This window comes from Procambarus clarkii, chromosome 20 (genome assembly GCF_040958095.1).
Source record: "Procambarus clarkii isolate CNS0578487 chromosome 20, FALCON_Pclarkii_2.0, whole genome shotgun sequence".
Classification (NCBI taxonomy): Eukaryota; Metazoa; Arthropoda; class Malacostraca; order Decapoda; family Cambaridae; genus Procambarus; species Procambarus clarkii.
This window is the reverse complement of record NC_091169.1, coordinates 45,476,174-45,491,181: the sequence shown is the minus strand read 5'-3', so window position 1 is coordinate 45,491,181 and position 15,008 is coordinate 45,476,174. Positions and strand designations below refer to the sequence as shown.

The following is a 15,008-nucleotide window of genomic DNA, read 5'->3' as shown; positions in this document are numbered from 1 at the left end:
TTAACCAGGCTGTTCGATGCGACTGCTCGCAGCCTGATTCATCAGGTATCCTTTGAAGGTGCTTGTAGAGTTCTCTTTTGAACACTGCGAGAGGTCAGCCAGTTACGTCACATGTGTAGGGAAAGTGTGTTGAAAAGTCCTGGGCCTTTGATGTTGATCGAATTCTGTGTGTGCCTATTGCACTTCTGATTTTCAGTGGCACTATTTTGCACATCCTTCCATGCCTTCTAGTCTCATGTAGTATTATTTCTGTGTGGAGATTTGGAACCAATCCTTCTAATATTTTACAGTTGTAAATTATTATCTACGTCTCCTGCCTATGTTCTAAGAAATAAGAAAGCACTAGTGTCTTTCAAAGTATCATCATTGGTGTGACATTTCTTGTTTGGAAGGTTCTTGTTATCCAACCTGTCATTTTTCTTACAGGTGTGACAGCAACTTTGTTGTGTTCTATAACAGTAATAACCATGTTATGGTTGTTACCATAGAGTAACCACAATACTGTACTACTATATAGTATATAATTACTATATATTACTATAGAGTAACCACTACTTAGCACTGGTTACTTTTAAATCTCTTACATTGATTTTTCTTTCAATAGTGCGGTTTGACTGTGTTACATGTGATTTCTGCGTTAATGTTTTTGTGTTCCATTGGAATACTTGATTAATGTTGGATTGAAGGTTTGCTATGTCCTCTATAGTGTCTACTCTCATGAAAATTCTAGTGTCATCTACAAAGGATGATACATTACTTTAGTTTGTATCCTTGTATATGTCTGATATGAGGATGAGAAAAACTACCAGAGCAAATACAGTATCCTGGAAAACTGAGCATTTCACGGTGGATGATTCAGGTTTTACTTTATAAGGCTATCATACTCTGGGCTCTGTTTGTTAGGAAGTTAAAGATCCATCTTCCTACCTTGCCAGTAATTTCCTTTGTGAGCATGTAGAAAGAGTATCAGAACATACATCTTTACTAATAGAGTTGTTGGTATATGGGACAACCTACAGGAGAATGTTGTGTGTGTCAAAACTGTGGTTAATTTTGTCTATGATGCATTTTTTAAATGAGCTCGGACACCATGAACGTCGTTCTCTTTCTGCAACTATAATTAGAAAATTACAAAGTTGTACACGTGCGCAGAGATTAAATTCATTTTCTGAAAGCACAGGTGCGTACATATGCATACTGTGACGGAGTTCCCCCCCTTATAATTCTCCCACACCTGCAGTAAGAGTCATGTCTACTTTTCCCAAGCGTTCTCTACGTTGCAGGCTACAATTTGATATATGGGAGAGAGTGAAGTGTTCTCGGAGAGCCGAGAAATTTGTGAAATAGTAATATTTTGGCCTGTGGTTTAGGCCCTTTAGGGAGCCAAGATGGCGCTTGCCTCCCTGATCTCCCGCCAAAACCGTGTGACGTCAGTGGCACCGGATTGGTCACCGACAGCAAGGTGGCACCGGGAGCCAATGAAAACCTCCCGTGGCGAAAGTGACGTCACGATGGAAGGGGGTCCAGGCCGCGCGCCACTCTGGCGTCATCAGTCAGACACGACACGTCATAGAGGTCGGACGTGCGACGGTTGGTCCTGTCAGTTGGACAGTTGTTTCCCGCTCCCGTGGATTTACGCGTCACCTGAAGTCCGCCAGTACTCTGAGAAGTCTTCCCTAGTTCATGTGTTGAACCAGAAGAGGGAATTGACGGTTATTTGAGCAACAAGTGCTCCAGTCAGGTACTGTGCAAGAAGCAGTGAAGCCGTGCAGTGACGTATGTGGCGTCTGTGGCAATTCACCAGTTCGTGACAGCGTAGTGACTGACAGAGCCACTGGGTAGCTGAGGAAGAGAGGACTATTTGGGGAAACCGGACGACTGTAGCCGAGACGTAGGCGACAGCCGTTGCTGGGAGAAGACGACGGCCAGGAGACCGACTCCAACCTTCAAGAAGTCAAGGAGGAGTACGGACCTGCAGTGAGGAGGCACGGAGACGACGCGCTAAACGGTGGGACGACGAGAGGCTCTGGTAGGACACGACGACGTGTAGTGTGGGGGCGTTCCCGACACGAGGACCAGGAGCTACATCTCGACTCATCGGAGGATAGGGTGAAGTAGGTGTTTCTAGTTCCCTCCCCATTCCCCTTTAGTTAGCTATATTATTCGGCTATATTATCTAGCCTGAGGATTTTATATGTCGTGAGCAAGTCTCACCCATGTCACGGTAAAGCACCATTGTGCTAGACAGTACTATCAAGAGTACTTGTAATATTCATGTTGATTATTGGTGTGTATAAGCACCAGGAACAAGTGATAAATTTACTGTGTTGTGTATATCTTTCTATAGATTTTGATATGAACATATAGTGGTGAATTATATATAATATTATGCCAGTATTTGAAAGTTAGGCTGTGTGCCCAGAAATAATTTATTTTCCATGTATTGATATTTGATGTATACATTATATATGCTATGTTTATGCAGTGATGAGTCATTTGTGAGTACAGTGAATTATTGCGTTATCGCCCACGAGAGAAAGTACTGAAAACTCCAGTGTTAATATTGCATAATATATTGTTGGATGAATAACAGTGTAAAGCCATTACAGTGAGTCATTGTAGCATTGATTGTAGAAAAGACTGTTTGAGCCTGAGTACAGTGTAACCAAGTGATACGTGCTATTGTAGCCAATATCGTGTGTGCGAGTTCATAGTAATATTGGAGAACTTAAAGAAACAGCGCGCGTGAATCTAGAAAACAAGCAAAGCTTCCGCGTGGGGGCCAGGCGATCAGCTGTTCTTGACACTTGATGAGGAGGGGGAGGTGTTGCCACCTAATGATCGCAGACTATTCGTGGGAACTTCCGGCCGCGTCAGGATCCGCTGATTTATTTGTTATTGTTTGGCCTTGTGACATCTTTCATACATTTTAAGTAAAATACAAAACCATCTTTGTGTTTATATCATCTCCTCCATTGATCTTGTGGCTATATTATACTGGTAAGCATAGAGTGATAACAATAAGTACCTGCCTGATCCCTGATCTTTTGAGTGTGACCTTGCCAAGGCTACCACTAATTCCACCAGTCCACTGATGGTGTTACTGGCCACCTAAAACACCAGTTGGCGACCTTGTGGTTAACCGTAGAGCCCGATTGTTGGGGAGGGCACACGACAGTCAAGTGAGCGAGTCGTGTTCTCACTCTTTCTTAATCAGAGGCCGTTAAGATTGACTGGGAGACTCTCCTGGCGTGCAGTGGCGCCGTGAGGATCGAGTGAAGACCCGCAGGGCTACGGTGAGTGACCTTGAGCATAACTATTGCTCACCCCAGAGTAAGGGTAGAGAGGTGAAACCCCAACAATACACAATACAATACAGTACAGTACTCATATTTTGTTAACAGTATTTTTAAGGAAACTCCTTTAAATATGTTGTTGAGATTGAGGTTTTTTGTTTTGTATTTATTAATTGATGGTTATTCTTACAGGGACAAAGTGCGTTTGATGTCGCAGATAGTAGTTTATTACGGTTAATGGATGAACTAAAGAGAAAACAGGCGGCTCTAAAATTAGTAAATCAAAATAAGCAAACACCCAGAAAGCGCAAGTAAGTCCTAGTTTTTCAAATGATGACTCACCTGCACATGCTCATAAAGTATTGTAAACTTGTGTGTACACTACTTACTTTACATGTGCAACTCCCACATACATATATATTGTAAATACACATGCACACATGATGTTTGCACATGTATATGCTTATTCGTAAACAATTACTCTCGTGCTCAAACACTGGTATATTATACTTGTGCATAAATTCTTGTTCTTTTATACAATATACAAAGAGTTATGCTTTTGCAGTAACACTGCTCCCATGCACATGTATGCTTCTGTACACATGCCTGCATTCATGTTGATTCAGATGTTTACATTGATAATTGAATATTAATATGTCAACTTGACCAAAAATTTAGTCAATCCCCTTTTTGTTTATTTGAAAATATTATATTTATCGAGAATTACTATTTGGCCATCCACCAAAACTGTGTAATTATTTTTCCTTTAATAATGAAGAACACATGTTTTCAGAACCTCACCCCACCGAGACCACAGTAACAAAAAAGAACGTGAGGATCAGCGCGAATCTGATGGTACGTCTGGTGATGAATCTTCATCTGATGTGGGTGAGTTTTTTCTAGTAGATCTTAGTGTACTAATCGCCACTGAAAAAATCTGTGAAGTTGACAAACATTGAAAAATATACAGCATTGCCTTGTTATCTGGGAGATGTTTTTACTGGAGCCATCAGGAGCTGCCGTGAGCTATAGGCGTTCATTTAGAATGGCCAGCCATAACAGTTGGATCCTTGACTACTTTCATTGCCAAATTAGAGCCCCAGGACCAGAAACTGCCACAGATGAGTGAAGGAAGCATAAGACTTGGAGATGAAGCAAAAATCAGGGTACGCTCCACAAAGTCAAAAGCTTCACCAAGCAAACCAACAATCTTGGTGAAAATAATGAAACCTTATGAAAACACACACACACACACACATACACATACTAGTAGTTGGCAGTGAGTAAACAACCTCTGCTCCAATCACCCCTCCTGCCATCACATCACCCAGAGCTCTTGCTAGTTCACCTCTTCATTATTGTGCCTGATTCACAGCCGGTAACATCTCCCTTGTTAGGACTGATATGTTGTTTTTCAGGCCGATTTCTTATTTTTTCTCAAGAAGGCTATCCATCATAGAGATCTTTCATTATATTACATATGCTGCACAATTGTATCTCAGCCAGTCACAGCATTTTTGTAGTAATTTCCATTGCTCTGGCTTTGACTCTAGGGTTATCTTCCTTAGCACTGGTTAGATTCTCATTTCTGTCCTCTCTCTGTGTGAGAATGCCTTACTTTTTTTAGTGTGTGCAGATTTGAGTGATATAAAGTGGCCTTTTTCTATACAGGTATGTTGATATTTATGAGGCTTCGTATACCTTTTTCTATGCAGATATATTGATATTTACGTGGCTTCTTATGCTTTTCTTTGTTAGCTGATTAACCAAAACCCGTCCTCTCACTTAATACTGGTACATTGCATTTTTAATGGGATTGACCAGTCCATTAAAAATGTGATGCATTAGTAAAACTGAAAGCTTTGTAATATTGATGTTTTCTTTGCATTTCGGATGGAGTGGTAAATACTAGAGAGAATATGTAGGACAAACAGGGGTTTGGTGTTTAACTACTGACAACACATTCTCTTGCCTGACCACTTCTTAATGGTCTGGGCAGACAGTTCCTGTGTTTTTTGAGGTTTATTTTTTCTGGTAGTTGGAAAGTGATGGATTTGGCTTTTGCCAATTATTTCTGTCTGTTGGGTTGAAGTTTTTTTTCATTCAAATATGTGATGCTTTTGTTTCTAGGCCTATGTGATGAAAGTCTCATCCTTTTGTTTAGCTGTGTATGAGCCCGTGGGGTTTCTGCAGTTAGCAGTTCCTGCAGTTTCTTTGCTTTCTGCATTTGGGTTTTGCCGTTTTCCACTCGTTTTGTTGTTGATTCTTGTCAGCTGTCCCTGAATTTTGGCTGAGATGGGGTGCAAACAGCTTGTGTTGACTGTGGTGATTGATGTGCATGTTTAGCAGGCATTCTGTTTGCCATCTCTCTTTCTCTGGGCTTCTTGGTATTACTCCTGGGTGTTGAATGCATGTTTTCTGTTGCATGTTCCATGCTATGCTTGTGTGGTGCATGGGTGTGATGCCACGTGTATGATGGAAAGGCTCATCAGTAGCCCCAGTAGCAACATGCTGGTATGCCTGATAAACCCTCAATATCACACCATGCTCTATATATTCACAATCCCCCTACTAACCAATACCAGAATCTGGTCCAATCAATGGAGAAAAGGAGAGTCTGAGGGGTGTAGGACCACCATGATAAAAGCCTGGTTGTAGGACCACATGGCCAAACTACCGACTCAAAGCATAACTCACCTCGGATAGCAACCTTGGTCATGTGAGGCACTGGGATAGCAATACAGTCATTCATGCACCTGATGTCGCCCTATTCAGTACTTAACTCGGTTCTTCTTTACAGATATGTCTTGGCCTTCCTTTGGACTTGTCCAGAATAGGAACCTGTGTTTTATTCTGTTCCTTTTAGCTTTACATACATGTTTAGTTTATCCTTTGAAGGTACAGTACCTGGATTTAGTGTTCACTGCAGCTACACTGGATGCCCTTAGCACTGCCTCAGCCTTAAGTCAGGAATATCTTTCTTGAGGTTCAGGTGCCCTATCTTGGGACATATGCTCTCGAAGGGCCTCATTCTGGATAGTTCTTGGGCTTTTTCTGCTCTATCAGGGCCAGTAGTTGGGGTGGCTATTTTCATGAAATTTGGCTGAAGATTGTTGAGCTTTTCTTGTTAGGGACATGTTATTGTGGTTTATGACAGATGTATTTGATCTTTTAACACTTTCGCGCTCCCTGGGAATAGGCTGACGGTAAGCCCTAAGTGGGCCGTTCGTGTCGGCCTACTGCGCGTCAGCACTAAAATGTTTATAATCTTTTCGGGGTGGGGAGCTTAATTTTGGCGGCATGTATTTAAATTTGGTATCATTGTGTTCGCGAGAGAATGCTCTAGAGGAATATATATATAAAATGTCACCAAAGACAACATGAGAACCACACCGAATAACAAACTGTGGCGGTCGTTAGCTGTGAGCGTAAAACCGGGCATCAATGTTTACGATGTTTTTATGTTTGCGAACCCCAGAATTATTATTCGTGGTTTATTTTGGTATCATTGTGACCGCAATAAAATTCCCTACACGGACATATAAATATACACAATAAATAATGGTGTCGCCCCACCCACAGGAATGTGGGAAGTTGGCTTAGGGTTACCCGCCGGAGCGCGCCCAGCTGCACATGCGCTCAACCACAACTGAAAAGTTTATACTCTCCTCATGTCTGTGACCCTCATTTTCGATGTACGTGTTTTTTTTTGGTATCACTGTGTAGCTAATGAAATGTACTATAAGAACATATGTATAACATTTCACCAAAGCTAACATTAGGCGACCAGCAACCAAAGAACTGCGTGCTTTGTTTCGCGCTCACGCTAAACTCCGCTAAACTCTCCCTATATGTTGCTACTCTGATTGTGTTTATCAAGTCAAAACTTGTTGCATATGGTTTTGTTTGGTATCACGGTGATCGCAATAAAATTGCCTACACAGACATATGCATAAAAGTGGGTTACACGTGCGCGCCTCACCCCCAAACACCCCCAAACACGTCGATGCCTCACCCGCCCAAACACCCGTTTCCACGCCCGGTACACCCAATACACCCGACAAACAAAAATATTGTTCCAATGGAAGTTTTTGTGCTACATTGTTCATTTTGGTGTCAAAATACTCGCAAGAAGATGCACTATGTAGACATACCAATCTGAGCACTAAGAACTGGAATATATATAGAGCTACCCACAGCAAAGTATGAAGAAGTAATAACCTCAAAATGTGTAATATAAATTATGTGTACTTACCCACGATGTGATGAAGGAAGGTCAACAAGTTGAGCATTTGATTATCCACTCCACCGGCTTCAGGAAAATGTCCCTGAAGTTGCTCAACAGATGTTACGTTAGGTGGAGTGGAAGCTTGCAGAGGAGTTATTTCTTTGCTTTCCAAAATATCCTCTTGCGGTGATATTTTGAGTAGCATGGTGTGGCACATAGAGCAACTCCACATGTCCTGCACTGATACATACAGTCTTTTCTAATTCCCGACTTGATACAAACTCGGCACCGTTTCCGTTTAGCAATTTTCACTAATGCATGAGTCAACTTCCTGTTTAGCCTGTCCTCTGAATCAACAATGCGGGGGTTTTTCACAGGTGGAGGAGTAGCTTCAGCTTGAGGTGCAGGCGTTTCAGTTTCAGGTTCAGTGTCTGATGAGGATGAGGCATGTGGTTGGCGTGGAAGACGATGAAATAAAGGACGCCTCGCTCCAGATGGGCCAGGTGTTGCCAAATCATGAGAAGGATCCTGGTAATCATCAGCATGTGGGAGAGGGCTTTCAGTAGCAGGCCACTCATCCATGTCCCACCCCAACAGGGCCCATATTGCTACTTCATGAAACTGGAGTAGGGTCAGTTTCTTGGCATCAGTTGTGTACATCTTGTACAACACATAGGCATTGTGTATAGCCATCTGAAGGAAGTAAAATGTGATCTTCTTAGTCCACTTATGCGACTTCCTGGTGAACCTGTAATATTTGACCATTTGGTCGAAGTGATCAACTCCCTTCATGTTGTTGTTGTAGTCGCAAATGGCTGTTGGTTTGTTTACAGTTACAATCTGAACAGATGATGTTCCGTCACGTTTCTTCACTCTCTTCCTTCTCTGTACTTCCTGTGTGTCAGCATTATGGCAGTTTGTGATCACTGACACCACTCTCTTGTCTTTCCAAAGGATAACAAAAGTGTTATCCTTGCGCCTGAAAATAGTCTGATCAACAGCGAATTTACCTTTGGCAATTGGGGGTAATTGGCACTGGGACAGTTATGCCTGGTGTGGCACTGAAACTGCCTACAATAGGTGGTGTATTGTCAGTTGACCAGGCAGCATCGGGATTAGGCTGTTGAAGACGTCCTGCACGCCTCCTTACAGGTGCCTTGGGGCGGCCCACATCCGCTGACTCATCCTCAATCCCCTCGCTACTCTCCTCACTCGATGATGAATCAAACTCATCAGACGACGCTGTCCCCTCATTATCACTACTGAAATCACTCTGACGCTCTTCCCCTTCAGCATCTGCCTCCACATCTGACAAACGATCCAACAAATCAGGAATTTTACTAGGGGTAAGCTTCACATTGCTGAACATTTTGTACAGCTCACTCAACTTATCTCCCTTGGTCATTTCACTATCCTTCTTGGGGGTAGAGGTGCTCTGTCCTTTACCACGATCCATGTTTGCAAGTAATAATGCGTTGTAAGGAGACAGGAACGAATAAACACTGCTACACAGGGCAGAGAGTGGCACAGGTTCTGGACGCGGGAGCGCGGTAGTCCGGTCACGAGAGACGTTTGACAAAGGACTAGGCCGACCGCATGGCGTGACCCAGAATCCCATGCGGCCTACGGAGGATTGTGGGAAAACAATGGCGCTCATTTCAAAAAAAAAAAATTGAAGATCGCATAGAAACTTTTTTTTTTACAAATTTTTATATCGAGTGACGCAAAAATGCGTCACTGGAACACATTCAGTAGAAAAAAGAGTGACGACTTATTAAGTCTATGGAACGCGAAAGTGTTAATTGTGGTGGCAAACTTTTTTTCCTTCACTGCATATTCCTAGGGTGTATTTTGTGAAGAACTTCCAGCCTCTCTTCCAGTCTGTGGTTGGAGGCGACATAAACGCTTGTTAACTAGTCCCAACCACTAGATGCACTCCCTCACCTCCAGATGGCAGCCCTAGCAACTTGGAACTCTTTAAAATAAATAAATATATATATATATATAAAATATAATATAATATGTGTATACTGGCAGCAGGTTTTCATTTATTCATATTTCATTGAATATGCTGCATATTCTGTATTGATTAAGAAACTTGCATCTTGGTTTAATTGGAAGAGGATTTCTCCGAATGTCATTTTTGTTCGAGGTGAAGAAAAATAATTAACTGTAGAATATATTACTTGTTATAAATTTACACAACGTTTCGAACCTACAAGGTAGGGGCCTTGTAGCCTGGTGGATAGCGCGCAGGACTCGTAATTCTGTGGCGCGGGTTCGATTCCCGCACGAGGCAGAAACAAAAGGGCAAAGTTTCTTTCACCCTGAATGCCCCTGTTACCTAGCAGTAAATAGGTACCTGGGAGTTAGTCAGCTGTCACGGGCTGCTTCCTGGGGGTGGAGGCCTGGTCGAGGACCGGGCCGCGGGGACACTAAAAAGCCCCGAAATAATCTCAAGATAACCTCAAGATACATGGTTCATTCTCAAGTGAAGGGACAGTTCTAGGTGTATTGGATTTATACCATTAAGGTGGTCAGGTGCATAAAACAGAAAGGTGAGGAGTACATCGTAAAGGGAGAATAGTGCATAAATGGGGGAAAGGATAGGGGACGTAAATAGGGACAAAGCATATACATAGATTAATCAGGTATAGTGTGGCGTGGATTGTTGAGCAGTGTCTTCTATGTTAGTGTCTTCATGTTCTGGTCTTGTTCTTACTCTCATGGTGGGTAACGTGAATAGTTCCGTAATTTGGGTATTTATGGTGGGTTCTATTTTTATGTGGATTGCTTCAAGAATTTGTAATCTTCTTACATCTTGGGTTTTGTTAATTATTCAAGTGTTTTTATTTAATATATCTCTTGTTAGGGTAATGTCATGGGCTTGTCTCGTGTGATTTTTAGTGGCATTTTACTAAAGATGACAGGTCAAACACCTCGTCAGCTTGGTCAACGTTATACCTATGTACTTAGATTAAAGGTTACATCCTTCGTGGAGGCAGGTGTACATATATACCACGTTTGACTGCTGTAATGGGTTCTCTGTCTTCTTCGGGCTGTTTCTGATGAGGGGGTCGGAAGTCTTCTTTGTTCTATAGAATATGATTAGGTCTATGTTCTGGTTAAGAATTGTGCTTTTTCCTTCTTTACACTGTCTTTCATTATTCTTTCTTCTTTTTTATGTTCATTGTACATGGTTGATTTGTAATATAATTTGATTGGAGGTGTTGTGGTTTGTTCTTGGTACAGGATTGTACCATTGGTCCAGGTGTTGTCTTATAGCAGTGTTTATTTCTTTGTTGCTATAATCATTGTTCACTCACACGTGAGTTATTCTTTCAAACTCCCTACTCACATTGCTCCATTCAGAGCAGTGGGTAAGAGCTCGACGAATATAAGCTTTAACCCCTTAACTGCGTTGCCTCCAAATGTGACACCCCCGCAGTGCGCAGGAAAAAAATTCTCTGGAAAAAATTCTTTTTTCTTTTTAAAGTGTCAAAAACCCTTCCCTCAGTATGGGTATGTAAAAAAAAAGTCGAAATTGTACTTACTTTGGCTGCTATGGGGTCCGGAAGTTGGGGCGTGACGTCATCATTCCCCGTGCGCCCGTGCCGTAAGCTCTGGGGGGCGGTGGGGCGCTCGGGGCGGGGCGCGCAAGTTGCCGCGAATATATTTTCGTTAATTTTTTGCGCACCTTTCCAAATACATTTTCATTGTTTTTACGTGCCAATCCAATGTATAATGAACACGTACACTATAATATCGCAGTACAACATCCGTACTGTCCGTAGACACTGTGTTATGTGCATGAAACTTGTGTACACATATGCAGCACATATTTACTATGTACCATGCTAATTTGTGTATATATACAATCTATTTACACACTATACACTGTCACACACTATATACATTACCCATCAACACATTCAGAACACCGCGTAGCAGCTGCTTTGTATGGGGCAATAGCAGCTGCCCCGTATGGGCCAATAGCAGCTGCCCCGTATGGGCCAATAGCAGCTGCCCCGTATGGGCCAATAACAGCTGCCTCGTATGGGCCAATAGCAGCTGCCTCGTATGGACCAATATCAGCTGCCTCGTATTGGCCAATATCAGCTGCCTCGTATTGGCCAATATCAGCTGCCCCGTATGGGCCAATAGAAGCTGCCCCGTATGGGCCAACAGCAGCTGCGCCGTATGGGCCAATAGCAGCTGCCCCGTATGGGCCAATAGCAGCTGCCCCGTATGGGCCAATAGCAGCTGCCCCGTATGGGCCAATATCAGTTGCCTCGTATGGGCCAATAGGAGCTGCCTCGTATGGGCCAATAGGAGCTGCCTCGTATGGGCCAATAGGAGCTGCCTCGTATGGGCCAATATCAGCTGCCTCGTATGGGCCAATATCAGCTGCCTCGTATGGACCAATATCAGCTGCCTCGTATGGGCCAATATCAGCTGCCTCGTATGGGCCAATATCAGCTGTCTCGTATGGGCCAATAGCAGGTGCCTCATATGGGCCAATAGCAGCTGCCCCGTATGGGCCAATAGCAGCTGCCCCGTATGGGCCAATAGCAGCTGCCCCGTATGGGCCAATAGCAGCTGCCCCGTATGGGCCAATAGCAGCTGCCCCGTATGGGCAATAGCAGCTGCCTCGTATGGGCCAATAGCAGCTTTCCCGTATGGGCCAATAGCAGCTGCCTCGTATGGGCCAATAGGAGCATTTGGCCATGAACACATTCAGAACACCTCGAGTGAGAGCAGCCAGTCTCCCTCACTCCAACATCTTACTCGCCAACATTGCTCATCCCACCATATTGTTATAGTTCTTATTACACATGTTCTATATACCTATCTACATGTTTTATTTACCAGAACTATGCAAGTAAGCCGGTATTGTGTCCAAACAGTACAGTGGCCACAATACACTGCATGAAAAATCACTCAGCAGACGACGCTACGATTACGTCACCTCCCTCACCAAAATAGCTCCTCTCAACATTCTCCTGTTGCTGTTCTTACACTATATACACACACTATATATACCCATGTACATATGTGTTGCCCATAGCGAACCACTAAGCTAGTATAGTGAGCAAAACAAGAGTGGCAGCCACACACACGATGAGGTTACCTCAATTCTCGCCCTCCCTCCCTCATCAAAATTCCTCCTTCCACAATACTACGCACAACGCTAATTATAACCACAATCCTGCTATTATCACAATCCTGGTCACTAATTCCTGTAAATGAATAATTGACCACACATATATTTTGAAAAGGAACCTAAGAAATCATTTGAAGATTCCTAGATGAACGAAATAATGCTGTGGTGCTGTGGCTAGCGCTGTGAACATAGTGAACAGCATTGAATCACTGATATTTGAACATTGTACCCAGTCATTATCACACTCAGGCTCTAATATAACACTATCATAGCTAAATAATACAAGTTATATATATATTTTGACATTATTAGGCGATGCTGTGGTCACATGCTGAACAGCAGTGCTGTGCGCTCATGCTGCGAGCGCCAGCCTTGGTTGCTCACACACTACTGAGGCTCCCACACCCGGGAATGTGGACCACGATTTTTTTTTAAGATGGCGTCTGTTTACAAGAGCCCTGAGGAAGCTGATGTGAACCCCATGTAGCCGCGGGAGTTTTGAATGGAACGTGAAAAATACAAATACCCGGAGGCGCGTTGCGCAAACCAGACGTGAGCCTGCAGGCGCGTTGCGCAGTTTAAGGGTTAAGAACATTGGCTTTGTATCTTTGTGGGCACTCACTCCTACTGTTTAAGCATAATCCTATGTTTGTAGGCTTAATATACTGTAAATGGTGGTACTCAGAGATGCTCTGTGTTTTTGTTATTAGCACATCCAAAAAAGGCAGACTGTTATTTTCACTATTTTCATGGGTAAAATCGGAGCACTGACTCTAGATGGCTTTTTAGATAAATTAGTTCAGCTGGATCTTTTACTATAACGAATATGTCATCTACATCACCACAGTATACAATTAGTTTTGGCCTACTATATATATACTGTACATATATTTATTTTGTATAAAATTACACTCTAACCTGTGTTGAAAATGACAAGTGCATTGATTGCAGTGTTTGGTTATTAGGTGAGTTGATAATGTTAACAAGAATGCAGTATATTAATTGACAATAATTGTTAGAATTAATATTTTCTTGTTTAGTGATTAACAACAGAGTAGTACTAAAAATTGCAAGTGATGTATTTTGTATTACAAATATATGCATGTTGCATTACTTACACAATTTTGAGCATTTAACTTGGATTATGTAGTCATTAGGCACTAGTAAAAGAAATATGTTGCCGTCACATCTTCTAAAGTTGATTATGGCATATGGCTTTGTCCTTTACATGCTGCTTCTTGAAAATTGGAATACTTCTTCTATTGAAGATGAGGAAAGTAGTGAAGAAACCACCAGTAGTGACAGTAGTGATTCATCAGAGTCAAATAGTGAAGAGGAGGAGGAGGAGGATAAAAATGTTTTTCTTAGATACACTCGTGATCTTAGTCCTCTGAAATACTTAGTTGGTAAGTCATAGATGCTCATGATAATTCACTTTCATTCAGTGTTTTATCTTCAAGGTCTTGAAATCTAATTTGCCTTTTTATTATACTGTGTGGATGTTTAGCCCCAAGTTTATGCTTTGATGAATCAATAAGTATTAAGGTTAATTTTTGCATGACAAATGTCTTGATTGAGTTTTGAGTGTTTTATAATATGTAGTTTTTTTTTTAACAAAGTGGTTTTCATTGTGGCTGCCTAGTTTTATACTTTAATTATGCTGATTGTATAATATGGCTTTAGTTGTAGGTAAAGTGAATTTGTGGCAATTTCTTTGATTAGTGAAGTTTTCAGAATGATTAAATTATATATGATTATCATGATTATATTAGTGTTGAAGAGAAGTTTATTATCTACTGGTATGATACTATACATTGTAAATATTTTAATTATAGATAGAGGTAATCAAATGGAAGACTCCAATCTAAGAGAATCTTACCATTAGAATTGCTGAAAAAGAAAGCAGTGCTGATGTATGACTTATGTTGTATAATCTTTTATTATTTTGTACACTTGCAGAGAAGAAGAATAAGGTGAACAAGGAGAATGCCACTCCACAGATCATTCCGACTAGTGTGGTGTCAGACAAGAGCAACAGTCGAACTCTTCCACAAGCTCGAGCAGAAAATACTATGGACGATTCTGAAGTGCAGTCCTGGAGAAGACCTTCATCTCTTAGAAAAACAAACCTTGAAGACAAAAGTAGGTTTTTGCATGATTTGAGGAATATCTTGACGTTCTGGCTTGTTTGATTGTAATTGATTTAATTTCATGCTATTGATGTTTATACAATGTTCCAAGAATTGCATATTGAATTTCTATATTGTACATATAACTTGAAATCCTCTCCGAAGTATGGTAAATGTTCCGTGTTTGTTTA

General features: G+C 41.9%; 1 protein-coding gene across 1 annotated transcript in view; it reads left to right on the top strand.

The window, feature by feature from the left end:
• Positions 1–15,008, top strand: part of LOC123755300 (Myosin binding subunit) — a 358,923-nt gene that overhangs the window by 87,362 nt on the left and 256,553 nt on the right. The window contains exons 6-9 of the mRNA XM_069327906.1: positions 3,489–3,607; positions 4,090–4,184; positions 13,957–14,094; positions 14,648–14,830. Of these exons, the coding sequence (XP_069184007.1) occupies positions 3,489–3,607; positions 4,090–4,184; positions 13,957–14,094; positions 14,648–14,830 (535 nt within the window). The remainder of the gene's footprint in view (positions 1–3,488; positions 3,608–4,089; positions 4,185–13,956; positions 14,095–14,647; positions 14,831–15,008) is intronic.